The sequence below is a fragment of the Pan paniscus genome, chromosome X, assembly GCF_029289425.2.
Source record: "Pan paniscus chromosome X, NHGRI_mPanPan1-v2.0_pri, whole genome shotgun sequence".
Taxonomy (NCBI): Eukaryota; Metazoa; Chordata; class Mammalia; order Primates; family Hominidae; genus Pan; species Pan paniscus.
Genome location: NC_073272.2, coordinates 122720026 through 122733273, shown reverse-complemented (window position 1 = coordinate 122733273; position 13248 = coordinate 122720026). Strand labels below are relative to the sequence as shown.

The following is a 13248-nucleotide window of genomic DNA, read 5'->3' as shown; positions in this document are numbered from 1 at the left end:
TTGAGATACCCTGCTACTGTCTTAATAGTTTTGGCCAAGCATTCATGGTACTTAGCTGGAACTTTAAAGAAGTTCATGATAGTGGCCTATCCTGAACCAGAATAGGCTCCTCCAACCAGAAATATAGCCCCTTACCAATGACAACCTGCAGATTTTTCTTTCTGTGTTCAGGAAAGTCTCTGACCCAGAGAAGAATAGATGAGTTCCCTTCCCTCAGAATCAGGGCCTCAGCACAACCCTCCATTAGTATGCATCTCAGCAGTTACCTTCTGCCTGCATTTAGAACTCTGCTGTCTCTCTGCCTTCACCTTTGCAACTCATTTACCTCTTAACCTGGATTTTTGACCTCTTGCCTGTCTGGATTCCTGGTACCCTGAGACAACAAGATATTACATTCATTTGTGGATACCATGCCTTAAGAAGGAAATTGGCAATTGGATTGCATCCACGGGAAGACAACCAGGATAGGGAGGGTCTAAGTACCTGGTCTTTGAAGAATGGCTGAAGGGAAGACTAAAGGAAGAGGTAATAGTTGTGTTTAACTGTTAAGAATGTAGGAGGCAGTATGTCAGTCAGAGAACAGTACATAGACTGTGGAACGTGGCAGACCCAGGTTGAAATCTGGTTTTATTACTTTGTAGCTGTGTGACCCTAGGAACTATCATTTAACCTTTCCATGCTTTGGTTTCCTCAGTTGTAAAGATGCAGGGATGTTACAAAGATTAAATGAGATAATCCATAAGCTCAGGGCCTAGTGCATAATAAGTGCTTAAGAAATGGCAGTTGCTCTTATCAAAATAAGAATAAAATGATAACAATAACAGATTTGTTGACATGTGTCATTGATTGGTATTGAGGTATGTGTGTGTGTGTGCGCGCGCACATGAGTGTGTGTGTAGAGAGGAAGAAAAGGGCGTAAGGAGTGGAGAGGAGAAAGGAGGAAAGGAGGCGAAGAAAGAGAAGGAAGATAGAGAAAGAGGGAGAGAGAGAGAGGTATTTTGTGCTTTATTTGGGAAAGTAGAACTGGGTGAATGGGATGAGGCTAGGCTATGTAAGTAGGTGGAGAATGACAACATGCAGAAAAGTGTGAGGCTGAAACTTTGCTTGTCTCTCAGTAGAGTTCAAATCTAGCCAGTTGAAACATTCATAATCCTCTGAGGACAGGCCCTTTTCTCCTTTTCTTGGGGAATCCCTTTACCTCTTAAGCCCTTTAGGACCTTCCAACATTTTCCCACCTTCCTAGCTATCTGACAACTCTTTAATCTTTTCACAGGGTTCTTGCTCTAATGAATGCATATTTCATTGGTGGATCTGGAAAGAGTTGTATTAAAAATTATTTTTTTCAGGCCTCTTAGATAAGTCACTCTTTCAGCAACAGTATTGTCAACTTCTCAGAGCTGAGATCTAATTCTGCTTCTTTTAAACCCCACCAGTGGCCTAGCACAAGCTAACACGGGAGAAAGCTTAATAATTGCTTGTTGACTGATGGGATAATTGTTACAACTGCCTATGTTCCTGTCACAACCTTCGAGAGAAAATAGAAAGATCTGTTAGAAGGCTGTTGACTTCCAGAGAGTTACTTGGGAACTGAGTAGGGAGTTTCAGGTTGAGAATGGGAGACAGCAGGAGTTTATTGAACACTGGCAAGAAGGTAGGGACTAGTTGCCTCAAAGGGCACCCAGAGCTATTATCTCATTATCTAAGCTGAGAGCCACAGCTGGGCCGGATTCTTTCATCTCTGTGGGCTGTGCCCATTGAAGCCAAGGAGAGTTGTCAGGTGCACGAGAGTCTGGCTGCAGTTCTCAAGTATGTTGCTGTTCTGGGGGAAATGTTAGCACCACAGAGAACTAGGTCACTTGCACCCAAAAGATAAGTCTAATAACTGGAAGAGATGGCCACCTCCCTGCCATGGTTTTAGGACTTTCTATGTAGGAAGGCATGTGGGCAAAGGACCTCACAAACTGGACTCATGGTGCCTGGAATCCCGGAATGAAAAAGCTACACCTTGGATTATGGTTCTGTATTCACAGAAGGCCTTTGCCTGAATAGAAATTTCTTCTTCCCTGGATGCACTAACCCATCAAGTTGTTAATAGCCATAGATAAATTAGCATGAATAAATTGGTCAGCTGAGCTGTTGTCACTAGCAGAGAAAGACTATTAATCAGTGGGAAGAAAATGCAGGACAGGGAAGTTTTTATGAAGGTGTAGAAGCAGGTTGAGACAGAGATGTTAAGGTTTTGCTCCTGCCAGGGAGGGCAGGTGTAAACATAATGCCATAGTAAGGAAAGAGGGTGTTAATAGGAGAGGGTACCGATAGGGCAGATAACACACTTAACCTCATAATTTTTTCAAAAACTGTTCTTTTATGTATATAGCACCAAGAAAGTAATTTTCAACTTTGTATTAATGAATCAAGGTAGGATTTTAGAAACTGACAAACTGCAAACCCCAAATCAGACTTTCGTCTGCAGACAGAAATAGAAGCAGAGTCAACAAAGCCCTGAATTCCACTCAATGTTTCATAATTTCAGAGAAAACTTTACCCTGGTTGTGCTACAATTCTTTTAAATGATCTCAAACGTTTAACCCATTTCTCAGCTCCCCACTCATCCCTGCCCTTATACAGTAGAGTCATATCATTTGTATATTTAGCTTATGAATGTAATTATAGGTGTTCTCTTCTGTTTCTCTTTCTGTTCTATCTCTCTTATATAATTTAAAATATTCTAAAATTATATTTTCTATTGTAATTTCTCCCTGTAATTTTTATTACTAAAGCAAGAGATGATCATTGCACAAAACAAGAAAATACAGAATACTGAATATTTTAAACAACTGTACCAAGTGATTGGTATGATTTATAAATTGGGCCTGCTTTCCCTCCCTTCCTCCCTTCCTTCCTTCCTTCCTTCTCTTCTTTCTCTTCCCTTCCTATCTTCTTTCTTCCCTTCCCATTCTCCCTCCTACCCATACCCACCCTTCCTTCCTTCTTTATTTTTCTTTCTTTCTTTCTCTCTTTCTTTCAGTCCAGTGTTGAAAAACAGACATAGGCTTATTCTTGATGAATCACTAAAGGAGGTTGGAAAACACTAAGTAGGCACACAGGCATGTGCTATGTACTAGGGGAGGCACAAAGTATAAATCTAGGGGCTAGCCAGTTGTTTATTATCACACTGGAGAGAAATGCTTGGGAAGGTATAGTATAGATCATAGCCAGTGAAATAACAGCAGAAGGCAGTTATATTCAATGCCAGATGAATGACACGGACAGAAGGGTTCTGTGGGTGTTTAGAGGTAGGCAAGATCTCTGCTCCTCAAAACTAAGTCTCCTCCTGTCCAGTCACCTCAGTAAACGGCATCACCATCTTACCATCTTACCCAATCTCTCAAGCCAAACACATAGTAATCATCCATGAATCCTTCCTCTCCTTCACATCCCACAGTCAATCTGTCCCCAAGTTCTGTCAATTCTGTCTCCAAAGTATACTTCAACTCCATCTCTTTTTCTCCATCTCCAGCTTAGTCCAAAGCTGCCATCATTTCTCATCTGGATGACCGCAATGGACTTTCAATTGGTTTCCCTTCTTTTTTACTTGCACCACACTCCATTCTCTACAGAAATGCAGATCATGTGACTTCCCTGCTCAGAATCCTCCAATGACTTCCCACTGCAATTAGAATAAAATTCATACTCCTCAGCATGGCTTCTGTTTATACTCTATGGCTATGATCTGGCTCTTGTCTACCTCTACAGTCTGCTCTCAGGCCACTTTCTACCTACTTGTTATCCTTTAGCCACACTGGACTTCTTTCAGTTCCTCAACCATACGACATGACCTTTGCACTTGCTATTTCTACTGCTTGAAACTATTTCCCTCTACTCTTCACATGCTGCCTCCTTCCAATCCTTTAGTTCTCAGCTTAAATGCCCCTTCTCAATGAGGCCATCACTGAACATCCTTTGGAAATTAAGCCCTATCCATTATTATCTGTCTATTTTTTTCCTTCATAGCACCTTATTTAAATGTGCAATTGTTTTATTTGTTAATTTACTTGGTTTTTGTCTATCTCCATCATTAGAATGTAGGTTTATAAAGCAGGAACCATATCTAACTATATCTATGTGGTTTTTATTGTAGCCTTAGCATCTATTGCATTAATGAATAATTGTGAGCTAGAGTGGTCAAGGAAGGCTACCTTGGGGAGGTAGAGTTTGAGGCGGGTTTTGAAAATTGGAAGAATGGACATGATTACCATATCAAGATGAAGAAGAGAATTCCAGGTAGTAGTAAAAGTACGATTGCTGAGGCAGGCATGGTTCTGGTGCATTTAGGCAGCAGTGGAAAATGGGAGCTTCCTACAATGGGAGGTTCTCATTGGGTAGCATAGGGAGAATGGGTTTGTTAGTTGGTTGAGGCATACTCATGCCAAATCTTGAAGAATAGACTGCTTTATTCAATATGGGCAATAGAAAGCCATTGAAAATTTTGGAACAGGATCCTAGTACAGTAATGTAAGAAGGCTTTTCAAGGGGTAAATTAGTGTAAAAGTTTATGGGAAGTACTTCTTAAGCAGAGCGGATTAGTCCCACCAGCTAAATGGCTGCAGGGGAAAAATATAAAGTTACATGAGTCAGAAAGCTTTCTTTGACTCCAAGACCATAGACTTGTCCAAACTATTTAGTTAGACGATTAGAGAAAAGATGCAAAGGTAAGAAATAGATAGATGGTCTTTTCCTCCCGTTCTTCTAGTAGAGAGCTAATGAGCAGAGAAGGGTCACACTAGATGAGGATAAAATTCATTAATTGTGTCTTCTGCTTTTGAATAAATGAGAGGTACACTGTTGGTGGAACCAATATTTAGTTTTTAAAACGTTTCAGGAGAGAAGTTGCCTGACTTACAAAGTTCAGTTCTGAAAACGAAATTGATATGCACTAGATTACGCTGTATACAGTACATGTATACTGTTTGGACAAAATGAAATTTATTAAAATTTGGCAAATTATGAATTAGAATATTCAAGCTATTTTGTATCTCAGTCAGACAGGGCTCTACCTGAACACACAGTGTTCCTTCCTGGCCCTGCTGTTTGTTTGTTCTCTTTTCTCCTCTCCAAAGCCCCATCTCCCTTCTCTCTTGCAACCCACAACTTATCTATCTTTCAAGGCTAGCTTCTCTAGCAAGCTTTCTCTGAAAACTCTACTTTTCTGGAGTGCAACCTTTCCACAATTCTTAAAGTATTCAGAGTATACAGTGTAGCACTCAATTTGATGTTGTTCTGTGTTGTTCATGAATTGCTTTATAAGTATCTTTTTCTGTACACACCCCCTTGAAACCATATTATATATGTATGAATCACAGGATTGGAGACCACCATTGGGGGTTGATAATGGCTTGTAGAATGGATTGACTAATTAACTGATAATATATAAGTTAGGATTAGTAGCAAGATACAAAGTGTCAGTATCTGGTCAAATATCTCAAAAAAATCACAGAATCATGGAATATAACATTAAGAAGGAACACACCTTAGGTGAGGAGGCCGAGTCCAAGAGCATGTCAATGAGTTGGTCAAGGTCAACTTGTTAAGTGAGCTAGTTAGTGGCAGAGCTTGGACTAGACCTCTGGTCTTCTGCTTCAGGTTCATGAAATTTGATGACAGTTTGGAGGTAAGTACAATAGGGAAATACAGGCCTAAGTATTTGCTATTAAGATTTGATGATGCAGCAAAATGAGAGTAAAGTGAAGAGTGTTCTGGATTCCCAAGAGCAAAATGGCCGTTCAAGTTAAGTTACTTAGAAGGACCTCTTCTACAGGTACCCCTCAGGCAGATAAGCCTTTCATTTAATCCTTCTGAGTTTAAAAATTCTGAGTTAGAGAGAACCACCCCCAGCCTATAAATGGAACCACAGGCAAATGAGTGATAAAGTAACATTGTCTTCTGGAACGTCTTGGTGATAGAATCCCTTGGTTTTACCGAGGAACCCGTCAAAGACAACTGGGTGTTGGAGGAGCCTGATTAGATGAATTATGATGTGTGTGCTCTAGCAAATTAATCAATAGACCTTACTGTATATTATTTAAGATCAGACTCTTAATTTCTGAGCCTGTTTTAATAGAGTGTATCCTCAATATATTGTCTCATTATTAGAGGAGACTGGGCATATTTAGAGTGGTATGGCCGTAGACTGTCTCACTATTTAAAACAAAACAAAACAAAACAAAAACAAAAACAAAAACAAAACAAAAAATCAATCCCCAAAGCCCAGTTTAGCTGTCTCACTCATTATTTCTATCAGATAATTGTTGAGGCCTGCTAAGCTGAAAACTTAATGTGATCTGATGGAATGAGTCCTGGAAGCAAGAGACATTGCTACCAGTCCCATTTTAGTGGTTAAACTGCTGTATGAAAAAGCACTTGGACTTTAGCTATCTCATCTATGAAATGGGGATAATTACAGTTTCTGACAGGATTAATTTTCCAAAACTTTCCAATTTAAGCCTCTCTCTACTTAGACTAAGCTGCTTTTACTTCATACATTTTAGACCAGATAAAATTTTTGATGGGGGAGGCGTTCTTTTTCAACAATGGTGACTCAATCAAGAGGTATTCCAAACTGCTTTTTCAGGGAGGGCCTACATAGCTTGAAAAATTAGGTTCTAAAATTACTATTACTTTTATTTTTTAATCTTAACCTTTGATTTATTTGGAATATTAAATACAATTTTAAAACAGAATTAGATTTTATTTATTGGAAGCAAAGGGCACATAAGCTGAGGAAGTTTGAACACAATTACATGAATATCTAAAGAGCAGAGCAGGTGCCTCTTCTTACCTCGTTCTGTGTCATAGAGGTACACAAACTTCTCCCACTTGTAATGACCCAGAAGACTCAGAATAGCGCCCTTCAAGGCTGGGCGCATCTGGATGACAAACTGCACATCTGCGTCAGTGGGGAAGCTAGGCGTAACAAAGGATGTGTGCAGGGCCCCACAGAAGGAGGTCAGGGTGTTCATTGACATCTGGTCATAGAATCCAAAGATGGCATACACCCCTCTCGAGAACTGGGAGCAGACTGCAATGAGAAAAAGAGAAAAAGATTCAATAGCTCCATGGTCCTTTGCTGCAGCTTGTAGGGTTAGAAATACAATGTACAATTAGGCCCCAAATTGCATACCTCAGAAGAAAGAAGCCCCTGAAAACCCAGTTACCCAACAGGAGAAGAGTAAGAAAGGGAAGAGAATTAATTTGATACAGGTACACATTCTCTATGTGCACAATGAGCTGGAAACTAAGAAAATGTGGGAAAAATAGAGGTGAAAGTTGTCTTACTCCCTTTCAAAACCCTCCCGGCTCATCTCCAAGGCATTCAGTGCTCTTGTACTTCCACTTTAGCTGCCCAGGGGCCTCTTAGTGTACTAATGCGTCCATCAAACTACAACTACAACTGTTTTTTGTACCACCCTTCATTCCTTTTTCTCATAGGTGACTGAGAATTTAGTAAGACTAGCTGCTAATATGTCTGCTAGGAAATGTGTTACCCTTCAGGTTACATAATGTCTTAGCCACAGTTATGTTATTATTAAAGCCCTTAATGTGGGCTATTAATTTAGATGATTTAAGGCTCTGGGCAGGCCATGGGAAGACTGTCCTTTCAGTGCTCATCGAGTCACAGGGGTTAGGTGGCTGCCTATCCTGCCCATGTGTAATTGGGAAAGTTCTATCTTGATCCTTTTGCATGTATCTTATAGACTCCACTAGCCCACATGTAGAATTTTCACACCCCCCTCACAGTTGTCACCTTTCCTTCATTTCAAAGTGGGCCACATTGCTGCCTCTTCTCTCTTCTGGCCCATAAGAGCTTAAAAAATGTGAACCAATTTTAATATTAGCTTCAGTAGAACATAATTAGCAAAGCAAATCAGCTACAACAACACTGTGGAGCATTCACAAACAAAGTGGAAATGATCTTTAGATTATCTGCACCACTGCTCACTTCCATTCATGCGAAGCAGACATAACAGGCATAATGTGGTGTGATTTAAGGGGTCCTGCATGGTCTCCCTTACCTACTAGAAAACCCTAAATACCACTGTTAAGTTTACTTCTTCAAGTGTTTAAAAGAAGTCTGTGGCCTGGGAGAGTGATTAAATAGAATCTTATTTAGCAGTTACTGTGGTAAGATAAATTAATGTCTGATTAGATGCAAGGATGAGTGGGAAATCAGATGGGTAAATTCTGATGGGGATGAGTGGGTCAGAGAAGAGAATGTGTATGGGGTCTGGAGTCCTCCCTGAGAGGAGAAACAGTGAAGACGTTGGGCACCAAAAATAAAGAAGGTATTGAAAGCATGAAGGCAAGTGGAAAACCAATTTAATTCATTTCTTGACCCTGTTGTGAGAGATAGAGTTCTCAGTGGATGTAGTATTTTGCTTTCCCTGCATTTGATTCGAATCTATGTTGATTAGAGCTGTTCTCTTTTTATCAACCAAAGTCATTAGCCATTGGCTTGAGGGTAGCATTTCAAAAGTGATTATCAGTCACTTAACCATCTCCATCATAGGAGACAATAGTCTTCAACTTGAAGAATTCTAAGTGACCCTCAGACACATGCACAGGAAACGTCTTTATATTAAAAGGAAAAATCCCATCGCGGTGGCTCACGCCTGTAATCCCAGCACTTTGGGAGGCCAAGGCAGGCAGATCACGAGGTCAGGAGATCAAGACCACCCTGGCTGACACGGTGAAACCCCTTCTCTACTAAAAATACAAAAATTAGCCGGGCATGGTGGCGGGCACCTGTAGTCACAGCTACTCGGGAGGCTGAGGCAGGAGAATCGCTTGAACCCGGGAGGCAGAGGTTGCAGTGAGCCGAGATCGTGCCGCTGCACTCCAGCCTGGGTGACCGACAGAGTGAGACACCGTCTCAAAAATAAACAAATAAATAAATAAAAGGAAAAATCCAACTAGAGTGAATCTGGGGTACTTCATGACAAGAGCCAAAGGGAGTACAATACTCAGAAACAAAAGGGATGTCTTGATCATCACCAAGGGTGATGCTAAGAAAAGTCCCATTCTCAAATTAATCCTGTAAGTGGAGTTTTGCAATACCAAATCAAATCTTGGCCAGTGCACATAATGTTCTGTACAAAATTGACAATAATAATGATAACATCCAATAATAATGATAATAGCCATTGATAATAACAGCCATTAATAATGAGAATAGTATTTAGCCAGGCACTATACTAACTACTGTACAAATATTTTTTCATTTAATATTCTCATCAGCTTTATGAGGTATTGCTGTTATTCCTATTTAATACATAAAAATTCTGAGACCAAAAAAACTGTTCTAGCTATTAAGCAGAGGAGCCAGAATTTGAATCTGAGTGTGCCTGATCCAAAACTCACACTCACATGTACTCAAATCCAATAATGTTATTAAAAAGTAATCATTGCTCCACAAGAGATAGGGTTTCCAGGTTTAGCAAATAAAAACAAGATTTTCAATTAAATTTGAATTTCAGGTAAATAATTTTTTAGTATAAGTACGCCTCAAATTCATACATACACTAAAAACATAATTTGTTGTTTATCTGAAATTCAAATTTAACTGGGCATCCTGTATTTTATCTGTCAACCCTAGAAAGAACCTCTCCTTACTAATAATGGTCATGGGCTGGAAGACTAGAACAAGCAATCATGGCCCTTCAACCAAAATGATTCAAAGGGTAGCTGGTAATTCTCAGATCCATACCAACTGGCAAAAGAAAAATTAGGATCCATGAATCCTATACAAAAATAGTCTCATGGGAAAATGCAACATATTTGCAGCAAGGAGAACTCCAACCTGACTAGATTATGGGCAATAATTGAGGGGGAATATAAACTTAAAAAGAAGGAAAACTATAGCCATGATCCACTTTCAGTTTCAAAAAGCTCTTGAAATAGTGGAAGGAAACAGAAGATAAGTGGCGAGGTTCTGGTTGATTAAAAAAAATCTTGTATTGCTCTTCTAATCATTGACCTTGAACTCGGGGTGCAGAATTAATTAATCATTGTTAGTTCATACACGGACTTTTAATATTTTATTTATTGCATTTATTTATTTATTTAGACTATAATGAACACCTATAAAGCCATTACCCAACCTGAGAACTATAACATTACTGGTAACTTACTTTTATCTATGTGGTCCTCCTCTAGTCCATCTCCCTGTATTGATAACACTCCTCCCTGCTACCCCTGCCCCAGGTAACTACTATCGTGAAATTTGTATTTATTATCACCTTGGTTTTAAAAAAATATACAAACACATACACCTAAACGATATATTATTATTTTTGCTTGTTTTAAAGCTTTATATCAAGGGAATCATATTGTATATGTGAAACCCAGACTTTGGTAAAACCTTATGAGTTGTCTCCAGGAAGGTGAACCCAGTGAAATCTTTAAGCCTGTATATTATGACAAGAAGAATGAGACAAAAGAAGAACTTATAAAAATGTGTAGGGAGCCTGTGTGAGAAAACCCACTGAAATTTAAAATTTCCAAACTAAGCATACAGCTCTGGTTGTGACTCAGACAAGGGACTCAGGAATATTTATAGATCAGTGGCAATCCTCAGGGAATAATATGCCACCGTGGTCCAAAAGGCAGATCCACTGTCTTTTGGTGGTGGACATCAATAAGAAGAGTTTTAGGTGAAAATCAGGAAACATTTGACTCCTTTCATATAAAACAGAAGTACAACTGTCCTGCAAATATTGACCCCTGTGCTCCACCCACTCCAACATAGACAGACATCAGTAGAAGGCCTGCGAAGGATTAGCCCAATGGGGAAGACAACTGCCATATGAGGACAGTGTTAATGGCCTCTGAAAGAAGCTGGGGCATGGGGGACCTGTGAAGGGCCTTTCACAGCAGATCCTAGGCCTGTTCCTGGCTGTCAAAAGTAGGGTTGAATGGAACACTGAGTTGACCCACCCACAACGTCTATGATTTTAGATTCTTAGAATGTTTGAGCTAGAAGGAACTTATTTTTTATTCACTTGTTTCTCAAGCATAGTTTTTAGTGGTGAAATCCTTTCTCCAAATGAAATTTTATATGGAAAAGTTTATTTTACAAATGAGACAGTGGAGCTCTTCTGATTGAACAGAGTTTCACTGGTCTGATGTCTCCCTATCATAAAGAAACTATGACACAAAGGGAGGGAGTGTCTTACACAAGGTCACACAGGAATTATTAACTAGTCTCTTAGAAAAGCTTTACTGGCATCTCCTCACCATCCCTTCTCCAGAGCTATCTTTTGCAGCGTGGGTCAGGATTCACCTGCATGAAAGTGACTTACCTTCAATGCCTAGCCCTCAGACAAGGTAGCATAGATGGCTCTACCAGGGGTTTCCCATGATTCATCTGCCAGCTGCTTCCCTCAGCTCCCTCCAGCCCCAATAACAGCAGTGAGAGCTGGTTGCAGATTGGTGATCTTTTGGGAGTCATGATTCTTTTGGGGGATGTCTGTTTCCTTTATCTGAATCCTTAATGAAGCACACCCATTTCTCTTTTTTTCTTTCTTCCTTTCTTTCTTTTTTTTTTTTTTTTTGAGATGGAGTTTTGCTCTTGTCGCCCAGGCTGGAGTGCAATGGCCCGATCTCGGCTCACTGCAACCTCCGCCTCCCAGGTTCAAGCAATTCTCTTACCTCAGCCTCTCAAGTAGCTGGGAATACAGGCATGCGCCACCATGCCCGGCTAATTTTTGTATATTTAGTAGAGACGAGGTTTCTCCATGTTGGTCAGGCTGGTCTCGAACTCCCGACCTCAGGTGATCCACCCGCCTCAGCCTCCCAAAGTGCTGGGATTACAGGAGTGAGCCACCATGCCCAGCCTCACACCCATTTCTTTATCTCAGAAGACTCTCTGGTAAAATGGTGATGGAAGAAATATTTGTCTTGGCAATCTTATAAAGTCATGAAGTGCAGAGGGAAAGGCAGCAACTTCATAGACAGGCAGATCTTGGTTCCAATCATGGCTCTGCCAGTCATAAGCTGCGTAACTTTGCGCAAGTTATTTGACCTTTCTGAGCCTCAGTATAGGATGGTTATTACATAGGCAGGTTCTAAAGTTAGACCATATAGGTTGAAATCCTGTATCCTTTACTTATTAGGCAAGTTACTTAGTATCTCTGTGCCTCTGATAGAGTTTCTTCATCTGTAAAATTGGGATAATGACAATAACTGTTTCAGCATTGCTGTGAAAGTTAAAATACGTTCATTCATGGGCAGCACCTATAACAGTGCTTAGCATATAATAGACATTCAATGAATACTAGCTATTTATTCATTCATCAAATATTTATTGAGCGTCTACTATGTGTCAGGCACTGTTATAGATGTTGGGAGATACAGGAGTGAAAAAGATCCTGTCCTCTTGGGACTTACAGACTAGTGACGGGAAAATACAATAAATGAGACAAATAAATAAAATATGAAGTATATCAGCTTCACCTCTCTCTCTCTCTCTCTCTCTCGGTGTACTTTGCCCTCTGTTAGCTCTATTGTGTTATCCTCCCCACAGTAACCATTGCCCTCTATCTCATACCAAGCCCCAGGATATCACTTTCCGTCTCTTTCACTTTTCCTATCCATTTCTTCTTTCCTAGTCTCACTTCTGGGTGGTAATGGGTTAAAGAAACTCTGCCAATTTGGCTCAAGAAGATGCCATTGTCCTCTGTCTCTTCCCTCCCTATATAATGCCTTTGTGCTGGTGAAATGCTGTCCCTACCTGGGGCCTCTGTGCCTTCTCAGTGTGAAATAGCTTGGTTGTCTGCCTCCTAAGAGTGCCTGTCTCTGTATATTCCCAGTAACAAAATACCAATTTTTTTTCTCATTGAAGATGTCGTTTCTGACTACATTCTGGATTCCTGGGGACTCTAGTGTAGCTCCCCAGCTGCGTTCCCTTCAATGGTGAGTGGCAAGCAAGGCTGGAGCCAGCTGTCATGCTTTTATTTATAGTCCCCGAGTCTGTAGGGTCGAGACGGGTATTGTTAATGTACAGTGTGGCACCAAATTATACCACCCATATTCCAAAAGGCATCATTACAAAAATGTCAAACAACTTGATTACTTCAAAGTTCAGAATAACAATATTGCATATCATTTACAGAACACTTTTCATACCTTTTGAATCAAGGAGGAAAGAGGGAAACTGAAGTCTCTTGCTGATTTAATGATCGCATTTAAAGC

The 13248-nt window shown here is 40.2% G+C and overlaps 1 protein-coding gene across 5 annotated transcripts in view; it reads right to left on the bottom strand.

Annotated features, from left to right (window-relative positions):
* The window catches only part of GRIA3 (glutamate ionotropic receptor AMPA type subunit 3), a 307596-nt gene that overhangs the window by 230419 nt on the left and 63929 nt on the right, over positions 1 to 13248 (bottom strand). For all 5 annotated transcript variants that reach the window (XR_004668776.3, XM_008976733.5, XM_003823129.4 and 2 more), the window contains one exon: positions 6839 to 7078. Coding sequence is in view for 4 of the 5 variants with exons in the window: in XM_008976733.5 (XP_008974981.1) it covers positions 6839 to 7078 (240 nt within the window). In the remaining variant the exon portion in view is untranslated. The remainder of the gene's footprint in view (positions 1 to 6838; positions 7079 to 13248) is intronic.